The sequence below is a fragment of the Brassica napus genome, chromosome A5, assembly GCF_020379485.1.
Source record: "Brassica napus cultivar Da-Ae chromosome A5, Da-Ae, whole genome shotgun sequence".
Classification (NCBI taxonomy): Eukaryota; Viridiplantae; Streptophyta; class Magnoliopsida; order Brassicales; family Brassicaceae; genus Brassica; species Brassica napus.
The window spans coordinates 10704058-10723528 of NC_063438.1; the positions used below are offsets into that span (position 1 = coordinate 10704058).

Here is a 19471-nt window from a genome sequence, read left to right on the forward strand (position 1 = left end):
AATGATAAAAGGAAAAGATAACATGAAGCTCTTGATTGAGTTACGTGACCAGAGGTAAGCTTAAGTTCTTTATCTTTTTCTTTTATTTGCTAGCTAAACATCTATATTCTGTTTTCTCACTTAACTTTATATTTTACAGTAATGTGAAGATGATGTGTACTCTTTGGGGTCGTTATGCTAAACAAGTATACGATTACAGTATGAGTAACATGTCCACAATGATTATTTGTGTTATCAGGATCTGTTCTGTAAAGGAGTGGAAATGTATATAAAACAGACTTACTTTCTAAAATGTTTAATTGCACAACATGTTAATAAAATCTTAATATTGTAGGTGCTTACTCCATATCTAGCGGGTATAATTCAATCCATATTTTGCTCAACCCAACACGGGATTTGATTAACCAGTTCAAAGCAAGGTACTCCTCCAGTTTGGCAGTTTTTGTTACCTAATCCTATATTTTTTCTTTGTACACAACCTACTACAACGTTTTGATTGGATGTATTACTTGATTGTGCAGTCTCCCTAATGATTCCCTTGCTCTTACAAACAAAGATAGCACCCAATGGTCTGTTGGTACTGCTACATCAGTTCGTGCCAAGTTTTTTGTTCTTAATGAGAGGCTAACCATAAGAGAGATCATCGATAGTACTCTGGTATATAAACATGTTGTGCCGTCCATTTTCTTTCTCTCATGTTTTGTGATTTAATTCCCTTTGTTATCATATTTAGGTTTATTTAGTTTTATTTTTCATTTATGAATAGGTTGGGACTTTTGTTACCATGGGCACTAAGTTGTAAATACTGCAACAAAAAGGTATTTCCTACAACCAATGTTGATGACGATATGCGTCCTTTGTTCTACTGCAATACCTGCGATAAAGAACACATCAACGTCATATCCAGGTATTATAGTCTTCATTAGTACCCAATGAATATATTAATGTATATAAGATTGACAGTATAGTCTTCTTGGTTTCAGGTTTAAATTAATTGCCAATGTTAAAGACGATTCCGGTGAGGCAAACTTTCTTTTGTTTGATACCAACGCTCAGATGATTGTGCGTCGTGCAGCTGCGGAACTCTACGATGAGGTAGTTTAAGAAATTAACAGCTGCCATTAATTTGCCTAATAACACTCTTTTGTTTAACTGTACTTTTTTATTTATGGTAGGATGAAGATCCCGACTTCTTACCAGAAGCAGTTAGCGACCTCTTTGGCAAGAGAATGCTTTTTGAAATTTCAGTTGATTCTGATAACATCAGAGGAAAGAGCTCTCAGTATCTTGTTTGTTGTGCTAATGATGATCGTGAAATGATTGAGGAATTTGCAGCTTTGCCTCACAAACCGGTAATACACTGGATATGATTGGTTAAGTTTGACAGATACACCTAAGCCAATATTTTCTGCAATTCTCTTTATTTTTCAGGTTTTGAAGTTGCACGGCTCCGACGAGATTTCCGATGGTTCTGGTGGTTCTTCAGCAACTCATGTGTCTAAAAGAAAAAGCAAAGGAGAGGAAGACAATGATTTTGAGGATCAACTCTCTGTCAAGAAGAAACAGGGTCCAAAGAAAATCAAGGGCGAGTGAAAATCGCCCAGTGCGCTTTGGAACGTTGTCAACTCTGTTTTTATTTCCAGACAATATGGCTTTGTCGTATTTCAGCATTGTTATCTCTTGGATTTGCCTTTTAATATTTTAGCTTGGGATTTTTTTTTAATTTTTTAAAAATTACTTATGTTGAAACTGTTTTATTGGCTTTCGGTGTTATTCATTATTTTATTTAGAATAAAAACATATTGTCTTGTCTTTTCTCTTTCGGTGTTCCACAGAATTACACATGATAATTGGCAAGTTTCGAAACAGTTTTATCAAAATAATTGCCCACGGTTTAGTAATAATTTGCTAGAAGAGATTAAATTAGGGCAATTGTCAATAATAGCACCTTTTGAAGTTTTCCTCCCCAAACTAGCACTCAGGATCAGAAATCACAAAAATAGGTTTCATTAAAGATGTAATTTACCTTAGTACCCTTTGTTATAAGAATAAAAAAAAAAACATTTCATTTCATTCGATCGCGAATCGTGTCGTCTCCTCTCGGGAATCTTCAAACCCTCACCGGCACTGTCGTCTCCGACTCGGGAATCGTCGTCTCCGGCTCGGGAATCATCTTCTCCGACTCGGGAATCGTCGTCTCCGGCTCGGGAATCATCTTCTCCGACTCGGGAATCGAAGTCTCCGGCTCGGGAATCATCTTCTCCGGCTCGCTAATCATCTTCTCCGGCTCGCTAATCGTCTTCTCCGGCTCGCTAATCATCTTCTCCGGCTCGATAATCATCAGCGTCACACTCTCTACTCTCAAAATCGGTAACTTTTTAAAATTAGGGTTTTTGAATTAAAATTTGGGAAGCTTGCGTTTTGATTTTGATTTGTTTGTTACTCGTTCTTATTAACAAGCGAAGCAAATGAAGACTTTTGTGTTGTTTTGTATTTGTATTGTTTCAGGAAACCCTTCCAGAAAATTGATTTTTTTTTCTTGTTTACGCAGGATAGAAACAAGATGGGAGATTCAGTACCTCTAAAACTAGCACTGCCAGAGCTGAAGTATCCTATTGGTTCACAGCCAAAGGAAAAGTCAGCAATCAACCAATACTCTGGTTCAGAGTATATCTCTATTGTCAAAAGCATCCTAAAACCAGATGAGATGATAAGAGTCCGAGGATCATTTCTGGGACCTGTAATGAAGCTCAGTGAGAGAGGATTGAAGTTATCAGCAAAGATAGTCTACGCCATTCTCACTAGAAGCATCGTTTCTGTCAAGGAGAATGAAGCCTGGTTCCATTTCGGTGCGCAGCCAATGAGGTTCTCTATAAGAGAATTTCATATGATGACAGGCTTGAAATGTAGTGGTGCATTAGAAGGACCACGAAGGGAAACCGAGAGATTTAATTGGGAATTGCTAAAGGGGCGTAGTCATAAGTTAAGTGACGTGGTGGACCAGCTCAGAAACACAAGAGAAGATGCTTCTGAGGAGAGAGTATGCCTCGCAATGCTCATCCTGGTAGAGAGCATATTATTGCGGAAGAGCAAAGGAGGGAGTTTTCCTTTGGAATATGCGAAAAATGCACAGGATATGACATATCCATGGGGAAAAGAGGCTTACATTGTGCTCCTGAAGTCAATTCAAAACGCTGTCGCGAATCATTTGGAGAATAAATCCAAATTTGAGTTGCAAGGTTATCCTCTAGTATTCCTTCTTTGGATACTAGAGTCGATTCCTTTGCTAAGGAATAAGTTCAGTAAGTGTGTACCAACAGTTGAGGTTCCTGGGCCGACTTACTTGTGTGAAAAATACACTGAGATAGAGAATCCATCACTTGATAGGGTTTTACAGGTTGAAGCTGATACAAAGGTAAGCTTTTCCAAGTATATGTTTCTCAGTTTATTTGGCTTCTTCTTTTTAATATGTTTCTCATTGGTCTTTTTTTGAAATATTCTCAGCTGAAGGTCCATTGCATACTACCTTCTATTCCTCATGATCCAGAAGATGATATCTCCATTGAAGACAAATATAGTGACGAGTTGGAAACAGTGAAAGATGTAACAAAGAAAGGGTACAAGATTACAGCCGATGACTGGGAAAATAGGTGTGTAGACACATTTGACACATTGGATGCTCTTATTCAAATGATGGCAAATAAGGAGACTGGCCAAGCTTCTACTCCGATTGATGAGGATTCAGTAAATGAAAAAGTGAACAGGATCATCACGGTAATGGAGGAGAATCTGAAGAGCATGAAGGATCGAATGTCATTACTGGAAGAAGAAAACATACATCTTAGAGCTCGTGTGTCAGAGTTGGAAGGAAACAGCAATGTTTTTCCCACTAACGTGACACAAAAGGTAAATTCTCAAAACATCTTCTTTTACATTTGCATTTTCAAGTATTTTTTGGAAGATCTTGTACATATTCTTGAATGCCTTCCTAATATTTGACAAACAGCGATCCAGTGGGACACCTTTATCTCCAATGTCTCACACGCAACCATCCAGTGGGACACCTTTATCTCCAATGTCTCACACGCAACCATCGAGTGAGACACCTTTATCTCCAATGTCTCAACAGCCTAATTTGACACATGAGGTATGTAACCAATAAATATTGTTGAGTTTTGAAGTAATATTTGGAAAGCTTTTGTACTTCTTGAATGCATTCCTGATTTTTGCAGGAGACAATGATTGAATCAGCTGCATCTCCAAAGTCTCAACAAAATGAGGTATATGCTCAAAAATTTTTAAGAAAATATTTGGAAATTCTTGTACAAAATCCTGAATGCCTTCCTGATTTTTGCAGGATTACACGCAATCATCGAGTGAGACGCCTTTATCTCCAATGTCTCAACAGCCTAATTTGACAAATGAGGTATGTAACCAATAAAATATTGTTGAGTTTTGAAGTAATATTTGGAAGCTTTTGTACATATTCTAGAATGCATTCTTGATTTTTGCAGGACACAATGAATGAATCAGATGATGAAACTCCTGCCCTTGATACTCAAGTATTCTCTCCTAATCTGACAAAAGAGGTATATGCTCAATGATATTGTTTTCACAGTTGGAGTTTACAAATTAGTTTTGGGTGATTTTTTTTTACATATAAAGGCTTTTCTGATTTTTGACAGAAAGAAACAGAAACGTCTACCGATGAGAGGCCATCCAATCCTAATCAAGATGGAAAACCAGATGATGAGGTAATATTTATTCTAGAAATTATAGTTGAATGTATTCATGATGGCCATTCCTGATATTTTTTTGCAGATTGTGAGAGAGAAATTAACAAGTGAGTCACCTGCTAGTCAGAGTCAAGTTTTGCAGAAAGAAACAGTAGAAATGAATGAGACACCTTCTTCTCCAATAGCTCCAAAGAGTATTGAAACTCCCGTTTATACTCCAAGTCAGACTCAGCAGGTACATGGTCAAAAAAAATCTTGGATTTTTAAGTTAATGTTTGGAAGCTTTAGAACGTACTCTGGATTGACTTCGTGATAATTTTTACAGATTGAGAGAGAGCCATCGGATGACACGCCTGCCCTTGATACTCAAGTTTTTACTCCTAATCTGACAAAAGAGGTATATGCTCAATGACAGTTGGAGTTTACAATTAGTTTTGGGTGATTTACATATATAGACCTTTCTAATTTTTGGCAGAGGGAAACACAAACCTCTACTGATGAAACGCCACCCAAAACTAATCAAGGAGAAGGAAAACCAGATGATGAGGTAATATTTACTCTAGAAATTATAATTGAATGTATTCATGATGGCCTTTCCTGATATTTTTTGCAGATTGTGATTGAGTCACCTGCTGCTCAGACTCAAGTTTTGCAAAAAGAAACACTGGAAATGAATGAGACACCTTCTTCTCCAATATCTCCAAAGAGTATTGAGGCTCAAGTTTTTACTCCAATTCAGAAACAGCAGGTAAATGTTCAAAAAATCTTGGAGATTTCAAGTAATGTTTGAAAGCTTTTGTACGTGTTTTTGATCCCCTACCTGACTTTTTTTTGTTTTTTTTGCAGACGGTAACAGAGGAAACGTATGAGGCTACACAGCCATTGACTGAGATCATTTCAGCAAACAATAAAAAGGTAAGCATAGAAATGTCTTTCATAAGTACAACTTGAATTTTAAATTGTAGAAACTTCTTCATAACTACCTCTTTTATTTTACTGTTATTACAGGAGGATACACATGCTGTGCATTACAGACCTTCCTCTCCATTGTCTTCACTAATTGCACTAGTTATTGAAGAAAATAAGAATGCTTTGGTAAGAAGAAATATTTAAAATGTTTATGTAATATTTTTCTATTCAACTAACTCTTACCATTTACTTTTGTCTTATAGAGTGAGACAGAAACTGCGACCCAATATTTTTCTACAAGTGAAGGAGAGCATTCACAATCAAGCAGAAAGAATCAAGCAGAAGAATATCTCAAGGATACTACAGAACCTACTACTGAGCTAGTTTCCACAGATGTTTCGAAGACACAGCCTCTTACTCCGCAAACACAGCACCTTCAGACAAGTGAGGGAGATCAATCCGATGAGACACCATCAGAGCAGAATCAAGCAGAAGAAAATCTCAAGGATACTACAGAACCTACTACTGAGCTAGTTTCCACATATGTTTCGAAGATGCCGCCTATTACTCAGCAAACAGAGCATCTTCAGACAAGTGCTATAGATTTTTCAGAAACAAACGAGGTATGCATCGAGTATATTTGATCTTTAATTATTATTCTAACAATTTAAAACCGCTGATGTTACTGAATCTTCATTTTTAATAGGTTGAAGTAAGCAGGCTTCTAGCTCACTTTCAAATAGGCGCAGAGGTTGAGATTTTGTCTACTGATGACGAAATATGGTATCCAGGAAAGGTTGTTGATCTTAAACTGTGTGAAGGACTAGAGGAGCTGACAGTTGAGTACACGACACTCTTCACAGACCAACATAGACTTCAGAAACTTCAGGATACTATCACGGCTGACAAAATACGTCCTGCAACACCAACTAGTGACCAAAAATCCTTTGAGATGATGGATAAGGTAGAAGCCTTCTACAACAATGGCTGGAGCAGCGGACAAATTAGCATGGTACTTGGTGATAACACATACTCGGTGTGTCTCTATACTTCTATGGAAACTATTCTATTCAAACATTCAGATTTGCGAATTCATAGAGAATGGAAAGATGGAGTCTGGAAGATGGCAGATAAGGTAAATCATAACTAGAATTATACTTCACGTGAATTGTTTGATATACATACATTTTAGTTTCAGGAATGGTTTCCAGAAATTCCGATTGCAACAAATTTGATAATATTTTGCTTGGTGTCTATTGTTTGATTAAAGGTGAAGCCTGATAAGAAAAGGAAAGCTGCTGCCTCATCACAAAATTCAGGAATGGATAATGTTTTCCTAAGAAGGAGCGAGAGGGTGCCTAAACGATCTAGAGACACAAAAACTCCATTCAAGTCTGACAGAAATCCGGCTTTAACTGTAATACCTGAGATTATACCTGCAGTTGATCCGTTTTCAACTCCTGCGGAACATAAGCTTTCAAGGCTTCAAAATTGGATGACATTAAAGCCCGGCATGCATGAAACGTAAGCATGTTTCTGTCCTTGTCTATATATTCTTATATTTATGTATAAGAGGTTTGGTAATTCCTTTGAATCTTTAATCGACTGCAGGTCCCTATCAATCAATGATAATAAGATAAGGAAATCTTTCTTTCAAAGCATGGAAAATGCAAAAAAGGACCTTAAGAAAGAGGTAATTTGTTTACATATGTTCTTGCCTTGAGCTTTTTTTTTAAAAAAAAATTCAGGAAGGATTTGTTTAGTTTCAGGAATTATATAGTAACAAATTAGATAATGTTTGCCTTTTTTTTGCAGCACATTGATGGAGCCTTTGCAATGCTAAATTGCAGAAGAAATGAGAATGCTGCTTGGTTCCACAACTACAAGATTCCAAAGGCGTGCTTCCTACCTATGGAGTTCTTGCATTGCTTGCTCTCTGATGATTTGGCTTACAAGAAAGAAAAGGTCAAAGGTAAAAAGATTTTCAACGATTTATTTAAAGATACTGTGAGAGGGAAGGTATATCCAGAGAAGACATGGGGAGAAGATGTTGATGTTGTGTATGGGATTACTCTTGGAAAAAAAAGCAATGTCTGGATTGGGATGGAAATTCATTTGAAGAAGAAAAGAATCACAGTATATGATTGTTTTCAAAAGGAAAGCAACAGCATTGATATTCCTCAAGTGAAAAAGTTGGCAGGTATGTATAAACAATCTGTATTTGATGTATTCATCTGTTTCTTGGTTTGAAATATTCAACTGATTCTATCTTGATATTGATTTTTAAATATGACAGTGTTGATTTCTAATCTGCTGGTGGAATCTTCTGGTGATGAGGTAGATAAGGTGAAGATGATTCCATTTGAGATTGAGCAGGCACAAGGTTTACCCAAGACAAAACATCCTTTCAACTGTGGGATATTTCTTGTCAAGATTCTGGAGTGCCAGTCATTGAAGATAGGAGACATGACAAAGATTAATGATGACAATGCATTGGAGCTAAGGAGAACCTTGTCTTGTGAGATCTTCAACCAATTTGTGGATGAGAGCTTTGGGAAATGAGAATGATGCATGAAAACATTTTTTGTTTTAGTTAAGACTCGGTTTTAGTTATGACTGTTTATTTTGTTATGTTGTTGGCGTCTGGTTACATAAGAAAGATTGGAAGGATATCAAGTATTTTATTTGGGTATCATATATCTTGGAAGGTTAAAATAATGTTTCTGGATGGGTTTCCAGAAAAAAAGTTAAGTGTTTCAAATGTAAAAAAGAATGAAATGAGATTATATACTAAGGATTGGACATGTATATGGTAAGCTTAAAATTGTGATGTTTACAGACAACAAAAATTTAGAACCACAAAGGATCGAACCCAGAGGGAGAGAGTCTGCGTATTTGGATAGTGTGGGAGTTTAGCCAATAGGCCAAGAAGAATCATCTGTTAATGGATTACATTTAATTTTATTTAACTCCAAACTGTAACACAAAAAAAAATTAAAATAGATTTTGAATCCACCACATATCGAACCCGGGGATAGAGAGACTTTTGAGTTATAAAATGCCTTGGTTTAACCGCTGGTCTGAGGAGAATCATCTGTTAAAGAATATTACATAAGCATACTTAAACCAATTAATATAGGATAGGTTTCCAAAACAATACATTTCGATTGAAAAAAAACAAAACTCTTGCCGTCTCAACACTCTCGCCGTTTCAAACTTCTCGAATCTCACTCATCTCCGCCTCTCGAATCTCTCTCTCATCTCCATATCTCTCGATCTCCGACGAAAACCCATCTCCAGAAAACTCTCTCTCTCTCGATCTTTTACGCGAGCTCTCTCTATTCTCCGAGAAAAACCATTTCTAGAGCTCTATCTCTTGAAGGTATGTTGCAGATTCAACCTTATGTGTGTTTTCTTTCTGAGAGATTGGTCTCCTGGTTTTTGCTTGTGTATAGACTTGCTCGTTTTAACCTAATATGCATGTGTATAGACTTCAGGAAGGATTTGTATTGTTTCAGGAAACCAAATTAATTAAAAAATTTCTTGTTTACGCAGGATAGAAACAAGATGGGAGATCCATTACCATTAAGACTAGCACTGCCTGAGCTGAGGTATCCGATTGGATCAGAGCCAGAGAAGACGATATCGATAAACCAACACTCGATAGTTGCTTATATCAAAACTGTTAAGGAAATTCTAGGAAATGATGAGTTCAACAGAATAAGAGGGACGTTTTTGGGACCGGTGATCAAGCTTGGAGAGAGGTCTTTGAAATTATCAGCTAAGATAGTGCACGCAGTTCTCACCAAAAGCATCAAGACAGTGAAGAGACACGAAGCATGGTTCCATTTTGGTGCTCAGCCAATGAGGTTCTCTATAAGAGAATTCCACATGGTGACTGGTTTGAAATGTAGTGGTGAAGCAAGAGAACCACGAGAGGGAACCGAGAAATTTAAGTGGGACTTCCTAAAAGGGCGTACTCATACAGTAAAGGACGTGGAGAAGCAGCTCAGAAACACAAGAGAAGATGCTTCTGATGAGAGATTCTGCCTTGCAATGCTCCTCCTGATTGAGAGCATACTACTACAGAAGAGCCTTCTCGACGGTGGCACAACTTTTACTTTGGATTATGTGAAAATAGCGCAGGATATGGATGTCTTGATGACATACCCATGGGGGAGAACAGCTTATAATTTGCTGTTAAAATCACTTCAGAGAGCTGTCGACAAAAGCCTCGACAAAAACAATTATGATTTGCAAGGGTTCCCTATGGCATTTCTTATATGGATACTTGAGTCAGTACCTTTGCTACAGTATGCATTCAGTCAAGTTGTTCCTATTCTGAGCGTTCAACCGTCTACCCCAATATTTTTGTGTGAGAAGTACCTTCAAATAGCTTCTCCACAGCTGATAGATGTTCTCCTAATTGAAATCAAAGATCATGTAAGTTTTTACATTATTTTTTTCTTGTTTTGCCTTATGATTCTCCATTTAAAAGCTAATTATTTTTATGGTTTCAGCTTAAGGTCACATGCATCCTACCTCCTATTTCTAATGATCCAGAAGCTGATGTTTGCATGGAAGACGAAGCTAATAAAGATCTGGATGACATGGCCGATTTATCCAAGAGAGGTTATAAGTTTAAAATTAGAGATTGGCGAAACATGTCAGTAGACCTATACGGTGCTAATGAAGAAATAAGAAGAGCATCTTTACTGTTTGGGAATGGAGGGATGAGTCAAGCTTCTACTTCGTATCAGGAGGAGTCTTTGGAATCAAAGATCAACAGAATCAGCGAGATGGTGGGAGATAATTTAAGGATCATGAACGATCGTTTGTGTTTGATTGAAAAAGACAGGAAACAGATTAAAGAACGTGTGACAAAACTAGAGAAACTACAAAGAGTTACTTCATATGAAACTCCAAACAATGAGGTAACTTTTTTTTCGGAAATTAAAATTAATGTTTATCTAGTTCTTGATTCAGTTTTTTTTTTGAGTTGTCAAGTAATTTTGGAAGATGTTATACATATTTAGGATTGCCTTCCTAATTTTTGTTGTACTTGCACAGACTGACACAACTCCATTTCATGAGACGGCTTCCAGACAAGGTGAAGCCAATGCAGATCAAGCAGATGAACAACTTAACAATGAGGCAAGTATAATTTTGAAAACTGTTGGTATTTATAAAATTATGAATTTGGTACGTGTTCATAATCCCATTCCTGACTTCAGGATACACGAGAGCCTATGAATGAGATCACGAAAGAGACACCTGGTTCTCCAATAGCTCAACAGAATATTGAGACTCCAGTCCTTACTCCAATTCAGACGCAGCAGGTACCTTCTTTAAAAAATTGGACTTTTCAAGTAATTTTTGGAAGCCCTTGTACGTGTTCATTCAACCATTCCTGAATTCAGGAGACTCACGAGCTTATGAATGAGATCATTTCACCAAACATTTCCGACACACAGCCAAATACCCGAGCTCGCAGAAATCTTTTAACAGAGCAAAATAAGGTATTACTTTCATTAAAACCTTTAATAAATATACAGCAACTATCAAAATGACTGGATATCCTTGAATCTAAACCATCACAGGATGTAGAAAGCAGAGTTCAAAATCCCTTTGAGATCGGAGCAAATGTGGAGATTTCATCACAAGATGACAATACTTGTCATAAATGGTATCCAGGAAATGTGTTGGCAACATATTTGGTTGATGGGGTTGAGATGGTGAAAGTTGAGTACTCCGTCCCGTCTCTGGACGAAAAGAAGAGGAAAAGGAGTGTTGAGACACGTGTATCAATTGACAGAATACGTCCTCAACCACCACCTGAGAGAACTGGAGCGAAGAAAAGTTATGAGCTAATGCAGGACGTGGAGGCGTTCGACGATGGTGCCTGGTGCGCTGGAAAAGTTAAAGTCATTTTGTTTGATAGCTCGTGTTTTGTCGCTTTGAACAATTCTAAACAAGAAATTTACTTCCACCATTCTGAGATTCGAAAACCAAGAAAATGGGTAGATGGTGTTTGGGAGATGACAAAAAAGGTAAAACAAATGCCTTGGATCACTTGAATTGAAAAATAATGTCATTTGTTTAATATCTCGGTATTGATTTTCAGAAGGAAGAAGAGCAGACGCAGAGTGTGAATCCAAGTGAAGGAGATGGTGATAAAAAGGTATGAAATATTTATACATCATACTAGGAATTAAGATATAAATGTATCTGAATTTTTGTCATTCAAAAAGGGGAAGGGGAAGGCTGTCGCTTGTAAGAAAAATGAAGCAGCTGGTCCATCAGAAGATGTTGTTGGGAAAATGGCAAAAGAGGTAATAAAAATGAATAAGATCCACTTGAATTGAAGTTCAGGTCAATAGTTTGATATATCGGTTTTGTTTCACAGATGGAAGTAAAGCAGGGTAAGAGTGTGAAACCAAGTCAAGACGATCATGCAAAAAAGGTATAAAAAATATTTTTACTTCATATTAGGAAGGCATTCAAGTATAAAGATAAAAACGATCCTGAATTTTTGTCTTTATTTTTAATTAAAGGGGAAGCCACATGTTGGTAAGAAGAAGAAAGCAAATGCTCAGCCAGTAGATTTGCTTCCTTTTCTACAGCGAGAAGAGAAGAGGCCAATACGACCTAGAAACCCTCCTATACCTGTAACACCTGAGGTAATCCTTCCAATTGATCCATTTGTGACACCTGAATTTCCTCGGTTTTCAAGGCTTGCACACTGGATGGATCTACGGGGCATATATCGTGTGTAAGCAACTTTTTGTCCTCGCATAAATATTCCTAATTTATTTTGTAAAAGTTTCGATTGATACTAGTTAATTTTATCAACTACAGACCGTTTTATATCAATGGAAAAGAAATTGAAAAAGAGTTCTTTCAAAAAATGGACGATGCAGAAAAAAATCTCAACAAAGAGGTAATCAACACTCTGTTTCTGTCTTCTATTTGATTGTGTCATATGTTTAGGAAGAGGTTGAGTTGAGCTATGCTAGATGTCCATGTTATAGCAGTTCTATATGAAGTTTCTAACTATATTGTTACATTGGCAGCACATAAATGTTGCATTTGAAATGCTAAATTGTAAGAGGGTTGAGCAAGGTGCTTGGTTCCGCAACAACAATCTTCCAGCAGCATGCTTTGTACCAGTCGATTTCTTAGAAGTGGTTGGGTACGCTTATGAATCTGTCAGGAAGCCACATAAGAAAAAAAAAGTTATTGGAGGGCTGTGTAGGCGAACTTGTGAAAGGTTTAATACATCCAAAGAAGGTATGGCTGGAAGATGTTGATGTTATATATGGTGTCATTGAAGATAAGTTGAGCTGTCACTATATTGGGGTGGAGATACAATTGATGGACAACACAATCACACTCTTCCATTGTGGTCTTCCAAAAGCAAATATCAAACGTGCTCTTAATCAAATCCAAGAACTGGCAGGTAAAAATATTAATTTTATCATTCAGTGTAGAAAAATCAGTTTAATTTATATTGTTACATTGATAATGGATAGGATTGTGAAAGTATGCGTATCCTGAAAAAAGAATTTTAGCTAATTTAGAAAATAAAAGTTTGTCACTTGCTGCTTGTGCTTGTGATGCATTTTTACATATTCATTTTGTTGTCTGTTGGTGATTGATTTATTGTATAATTTTGGGTATTTATGACAGTGTTGATTAGTGCCATAAAGATGGAACTTCTTGGTGAAGAGGTTAATTTCGAAGATATCAGTCCATTTGAAGTTAAGTTTGCAGAAGGGCTTCCAAAGACAAAATTTCCATACAACTGTGGTATTTTTGTTGTGAAGATGCTGGAATGCAGGTCACTGGGATTGAAGAGCATGGCTAATATAAATGATGAAACTGCGATGGACTTACGAAGCAAGCTATGTTGTGAGATCTTCGACCAGTTTATGGATAAAGATTTCCAGGAAGGTCAAAGGAAGTGAAAATGTCTGTTTTCTGTTGTTCTGTTTTCTACTCTGTTTTTCTACTTTGATATTAATTATCCCTAACGTTTAAGTTTAAGTTTGTAATGAATTATCCCTAACGTTTTTTTCATTTAGATTGTTATTGAAAAATTTTTAGGATGTATTGATGAATTGTCAAATGCTTATGGTACTTTTAGGATGGGTTTCCAGAAAAAGAGTGAGAAAGCAAAATGCACCAAAGCCTAGCATATTCCTTTAAAGTTTACAAAAAATATGAAAAAGAATGTGACCGATGTTGATTGAACTCGTGAACTCTCGAAAGATGAATGAAAGTGTGCAGCCGCTGTGCCAAGGGTGTTATACTTGCCAAAAGCTATAATAAAACGAACATAACGTTTGAATATTTAATTAAAAAAAAAATGTGAGTATACACAACGGGGATCGAACACGGCTTATTGTGTGATAAGGGTACACTAAGAGTTGAAGGGCTTGCCACTAGGCTATGGTGGATATTCGATATCAGAGTAAATGTGAACTTATTTATTCACAGACGATAGATTTATATGATCTGGATATCATTTTAGATAATCAGGATAGCTTTCCAAAAACAAATTCCTTTAAAGTTTACAAAAAAAAATATGAAAAAGAATGTGATCTGATGTTGATTGAACTCGTGAACTCTCGATAGATTAATCCAAGTGTGCAGCCGTTGTACCAAGGGTCTTATACTTGCCAAAAAGCTACAATAAAACGAACATAACGTTTGAATATTTAATTAAAAACAAAAAAAAATGTGAGTATACACAACGGGGATCGAACACGGCTTATTGTGTGATAAGGGTACACTAAGATTAGAAGGGCTTGCCACTAGGCTACGGTGGATATTCAATAACAGAGTAAATGTGAACTTATTTATTCACAGACGATAGATTTATATAATCTGGAAATCATTTTATGTATTCAGGATGGCTTTCCAAAAACAAATAAGCAAATCAGATAACCAAGTTATAAGAACACTAGGCCAAACCATTACAAAATAGTGAAAAACATTGAACAAGTTTTTTATTTAGGTTGTTAATTGAAGAAACAACACAAGAGAAACAAAAGTACTTATTCATTTAAAATAAAAAACTGAAATTCAAACATAATGTGGTCCTTAAAAACATAAAAAGAGAAGACGATAACATGAAATTACTCATGACACAACCAACTTTCGCCAAGTTTATCCCAATCAGGGACTTTGACCTTCACATCAGCAAGCATTCCTTCCGCTTCCGAGTGCTCTTCTTTGAGTTTCTCCAACTCAGCAGTTAAATCAAATTTTCCATCAGCTTTGATAATATCTTCAAGCAACTCGATTTGGACAGCAATTGAATTTGCTTTGCTGGATGCAAGATTCCAATCATTCTCAGATAGCCTGTATTCGTTGGACAAACGAAGAAGAGCCCTGTAATGTTCCACAGTTTCCTTCTTCCCCTTCTTGAAACCTTCGGCGGCATCACATCCGTAAACCTCCTCTATGGGACGCTTCATCATCTTCTTTGAACTTCCTTCCATTGAAACTTTGTCCTGCAACAAAATCGAAACTAAGATGTTACGATAAAATAGAAATAGAAAAAAGTTCATGAATTGAATGGAAAATGAGAAAAATCGAAAACTAACTTGTATTGCAAAAGGATAAATCAGACGAAATGAAGTGAGTGAATAAAAGGTCTGATATCGTCCCTTATATTTATAGAACAAAAAGGAACTCTTCGATTATTGAAGTCAGTTAAAACAAACTCTTGATTATTGTGGAACTCTTCGATTATTGAAGTCAGTTACTGAAAATAACCAATCATATAACAGCCAGTCTTGACGAAAAGAAACTCTTCGGTTACTGAGTTACATGATGTCGTTTGGAAGAGACTTTTCGATTCCTGAGATATATGTTTGAACAAAAAAAAAAATCACCCATTACTCGTAGGAGAGTCGAACCCGGGTCGACAAATGTTTCGGTATCATAGGTTTCGTGGTTTAGCCGCTAGGCTGAGGAGAATCATCTGTTAGTTGCTTCCACATAATTGAATTTAGCCATACAATTTATAGTATAATACATTGGAAAGATCTTTGATAGTTCAGGATGGGCTTCCGATTGCAACAAATGTGATTCCTGAGATATATGTTTGAACAAAAAAAAAAAATCACCCATTACTCGTAGGAGAGTCGAACCCGGGTCGATCAAATGTTTCGGTGTCATAGGTTTCGAGGTTTAGCCGCTAGGCTGAGGAGAATCATCTGTTAGTTGCTTCCACATAATTGTATTTAGCCATACAATTGATAGTATAATACATTGGAAAGATCTTTGATAGTTCAGGATGGGCTTCCGATTGCAACAAATGTGATTCCTGAGATATATGTTTGAACAAAAAAAAAAAATCACCCATTACTCGTAGGAGAGTCGAACCCGGGTCGAGCAAATGTTTCGGTGTCATAGGTTTCGAGGTTTAGCCGCTAGGCTGAGGAGAATCATCTGTTAGTTGCTTCCACATAATTGTATTTAGCCATACAATTGAACAAAAAAAAAAATCACCCATTACTCGTAGGAGAGTCGAACCCGGGTCGAGCAAATGTTTCGGTGTCATAGGTTTCGAGGTTTAGCCGCTAGGCTGAGGAGAATCATCTGTTAGTTGCTTCCACATAATTGTATTTACCATACAATTGATAGTATAATACATTGTATATTACAAAAGTTGTATATTACAAAAGTTGGATAGGATTCCAGAATAGTTGAATATTACTGTGTTTTTTTCTAGCAAAGAAGTTTAAACTAAAAATTGAAATGAGATCAAAAGATAATGTTGTATATTACAAAAGTTGTAAGAAATCATACTTATTCAGGATAGGGTTCCAAAAGAAAAAATGTATATGGTCTTGTGCATATCATGTAACCATCAAATAGCCAACATCCAAATAATAATCGATAAAAATGTAAAAATGTAGAACTTCATCCTATAGGCCTCTGGCATGTGATCTTGTTGTGCCCTCCTGTGCCACATCTGCTGCACTTGTGGGACTGAGATTTAGATCCAGGAACCCCAAACTCGCCAACGGATCTCTTTCTCTTTGTAGGAGGGCGTCCACTTTTCTTTTTGGTAGCTGGAGGTGGGCAAGACAGTTCATCAATATTCTCTGGATAGGTGGACGTTGACAACTCTCCACCAGGATGTATGCTTTCAGCATAAGCTTTAGCCCACGTTTCTGTCAAGTGAGAAGCATCAACAAAACGGTTTTCATCTCTCTTGATATGCTTAGCAGCAGCGATGGCATGGATGCAGGGGATCTTGTCAATGTCGAAAACATTACATGTGCAATGCCGCTTCTCCAAGTCAACAACAAACTTCATTGTTTCATTCTTCACCTCAAACTCGCTTCGATCAACTTGATACACATTCAACAACATTGCGGCCCCTAACCTAGATACCAATTTCTGAACAACTTTTGGAGTAACCAGGTGCTTATGTTTCGCAGCCGCTTCGCGTCGCTCAAAAAACCAAGTGGTCATCGTCAATCTGATAGTTTCAAGGAGAGAGATAATGGGCAACTCACGAGGCATCTTCAACATAGAATTGAGAGACTCTGCAATGTTGGTAGTCATGATATTATACCTGTTCGCAGGCGCATAGCTTCGTGCCCACTTCCTAAAATCAGACTCTTCCAGATACTTAGCCAATTCAGGACATTTATCCTTTATGTCCTTGAAGATTAACCAGAACTCGTGACACGTATAGGCATCAGCAGCGCTTTCCACCAGAGGTAGCAACCCAGTCTTCGCATATGTAGGAGTGATGTTGCGGAGCAGATGGATCCTGCAAATTCCATGGTGAGATAAGGGATATACATCCTCCAACGCTGAAGAAATGGAGTTAGCCCTGTCTGATACAAAAACAAGATCCGAAGCGTCCGGGATCTTCTGGCTCAAACCTCTAAAGAACCATTTCCAAGAGGCGCCGTTTTCTGCGTCAACCACTGCAAAGGCGAGAGGATATAGATGATAATTCCCATCTTGAGCACAAGCTGCCAATAAAGTCCCATTGAATTTTCCCTTCAGAAATGTACCATCTACTGCAATAACTCTCCTCATCAATGAAAATCCCCTTATCGATGGACCAAAAGCCACAAATGCATACTTGAACTTTCCTGCAGCATCAACATGTTGATAAGTCAAGGAACCAGGGTTTGTTTCTGTGATTTTATACAACCACCTAGACAAATTGTAATAGCTGTCTTCAGGAGTCCCTCTAACCAAAATCTGAGCTTCTTCTCTCACTCTCCAAGCTTGTTTGTAATTGATGTGAACACCATGCAGCATCCTGACCTGTTCAATGATCTGTTTCGGTTTGAGACCTTCCTTTTTTTCTCCATAATTGCTGGAAATCAAAGAACCCAACAACTTTGCAGATGCTTGTCTGTGGTTGGCTTTCCTGTGTGTTGTATCGCATGTATGCTCATGAACATACTTTTTAACAACGAAAAAATCTGAAACAGGTAGCTTGATAGCACGCATCCTCCACGTGCAATTTTCATCAACACAACTCAAAAGCACTCTTGACTTGTTAGAAGAGACAGTCTTGTACTCAAACTTCCACTCTAAAGCCCATTTCTTCATCCTCAACATCAACTCTCTCTTTGTCTTAAAATAGCTATTCACCTTAATATCGCCAGCTACTCTCGTGTTTGGTGAAAGTCCAATATGGACAGGGCTAAAATCCGGAAGAGCATTCAGAGGAACTGTAGAAACACCTTCATATAGAACACTCTGCAAAAGTCAAGTAGTTCTGTAAGGCATAATACTTGATTATGAAGCATATCATGCAAACACAAACAGAAAAAGGGAATTAGGGACAATGTACCTGTTTTTCACTCTGCACAGTAGAAAGAATCACTGGATTGGCATTCAATGGAACAGTAGAAGCAAATGTATCAGAAGCTTGAATGTTACAGCTAGCTGAATCAGTACTAAAATCCGGAAGAGCATTCAGAGGAACTGTAGAAACACCTTCATATAGAAGACTCTGCAAAAGTCAAGTAGTTCTGTAAGGCATAGTACTTGATTATGAAGCATATCATGCAAACACAAACAGAAAAAGGGAATTAAGGACAATGTACCTGTTTTTCACTCTGCACAGTAGAAAGAATCGCTGGATTGGCATTCAATGGAACAGTAGAAGCAACTGTATCAGAAGCTTGAGTGTTACAGCTAGCTGGATCAGTACTAACCTGCATAAAGTCAAGTAGTTCTGTAAGGCATAATACTTGGTTATGAAGCATATCCTGAAAAGTCTAAGTAAGAAAAAAATCATACAAACCTTAACACACAAACGACAGGTTCCATCAAATGCTCTAGTCTTGGAAATGAAAGTTCTGAGCTGACGAGTATTACCTATCGAGAGTGGGGGGAAACTTTCAATAATACATTTCATATCCAATGAAAAACCATAACTCAAACTGATTTCTTCCTCTTTAACACTAAAATCTTCAGAGACAATCTTCATCAAATCTTCATACAGTAGATCTTCTTCTATGGAAATGATTGATGCATTCCTCTTCAAATCAACAAGAAACTCCCACTGGAGAGATTCTTTTGAGATCCATTGTCCACAGATGCACAAAACTTCCATTGTTCTACAAAATCAACTTCAAATCGTCAACAAATGAATAATATATAACAAAACCTAGATAATGTATAACAAAATGAAATGATTCAAACCTTAATCAAATCAGACACAAGAGAGAGAGAATGAGATGAATAGACGTAGAAACGACAGATCAATTGAGAAACGACGACGACGACGATAAATAAACGAAGAGACGACGACGACGACGGATCAACGGAGA

The 19471-nt window shown here is 37.2% G+C and overlaps 6 protein-coding genes across 6 annotated transcripts; 5 read left to right on the forward strand and 1 right to left on the reverse strand.

Annotated features, from left to right (window-relative positions):
* Positions 1-780: 780 nt before the first annotated feature.
* Positions 781-1593, forward strand: LOC125608568. Its single transcript, XM_048778984.1, has 4 exons — positions 781-907; positions 984-1095; positions 1176-1352; positions 1432-1593. The coding sequence occupies exons 1-4, from the start codon at positions 849-851 to the stop codon at positions 1591-1593; spliced, it is 510 nt and encodes a 169-aa protein (XP_048634941.1). The 5' UTR covers positions 781-848.
* Positions 1594-2676: 1083 nt separating this feature from the next.
* LOC111216062 lies at positions 2677-8340 on the forward strand. Its single transcript, XM_048781174.1, has 16 exons — positions 2677-3415; positions 3505-3906; positions 4007-4147; positions 4233-4280; positions 4358-4426; positions 4515-4589; positions 5212-5283; positions 5350-5484; positions 5583-5651; positions 5745-5831; positions 5909-6268; positions 6352-6780; positions 6916-7169; positions 7257-7338; positions 7461-7845; positions 7942-8340. The coding sequence occupies exons 1-16, from the start codon at positions 2708-2710 to the stop codon at positions 8205-8207; spliced, it is 3582 nt and encodes a 1193-aa protein (XP_048637131.1). The 5' UTR covers positions 2677-2707; the 3' UTR covers positions 8208-8340.
* Positions 8341-9212: 872 nt separating this feature from the next.
* Positions 9213-10720, forward strand: LOC125608569. Its single transcript, XM_048778985.1, has 3 exons — positions 9213-10088; positions 10166-10579; positions 10682-10720. Exons 1-3 carry the CDS (start codon positions 9213-9215, stop codon positions 10718-10720), a joined length of 1329 nt encoding a protein of 442 aa, XP_048634942.1.
* Positions 10721-10880: 160 nt separating this feature from the next.
* Positions 10881-12586, forward strand: LOC125609640 (protein AGENET DOMAIN (AGD)-CONTAINING P1-like). The gene is made up of 7 exons (XM_048781175.1): positions 10881-10984; positions 11066-11164; positions 11246-11695; positions 11770-11826; positions 11897-11977; positions 12052-12108; positions 12200-12586. The coding sequence occupies exons 1-7, from the start codon at positions 10895-10897 to the stop codon at positions 12419-12421; spliced, it is 1056 nt and encodes a 351-aa protein (XP_048637132.1). The 5' UTR covers positions 10881-10894; the 3' UTR covers positions 12422-12586.
* Positions 12587-12616: 30 nt separating this feature from the next.
* Positions 12617-13612, forward strand: LOC125609641. Its single transcript, XM_048781176.1, has 2 exons — positions 12617-13104; positions 13335-13612. Exons 1-2 carry the CDS (start codon positions 12846-12848, stop codon positions 13610-13612), a joined length of 537 nt encoding a protein of 178 aa, XP_048637133.1. The 5' UTR covers positions 12617-12845.
* Positions 13613-16580: 2968 nt separating this feature from the next.
* On the reverse strand, positions 16581-19254 carry LOC125608570. Its single transcript, XM_048778986.1, has 2 exons — positions 19071-19254; positions 16581-18376 (listed from the first exon to the last, which is right to left on the reverse strand). Exons 1-2 carry the CDS (start codon positions 19252-19254, stop codon positions 16581-16583), a joined length of 1980 nt encoding a protein of 659 aa, XP_048634943.1.
* Between the last annotated feature and the right edge of the window lie 217 nt (positions 19255-19471).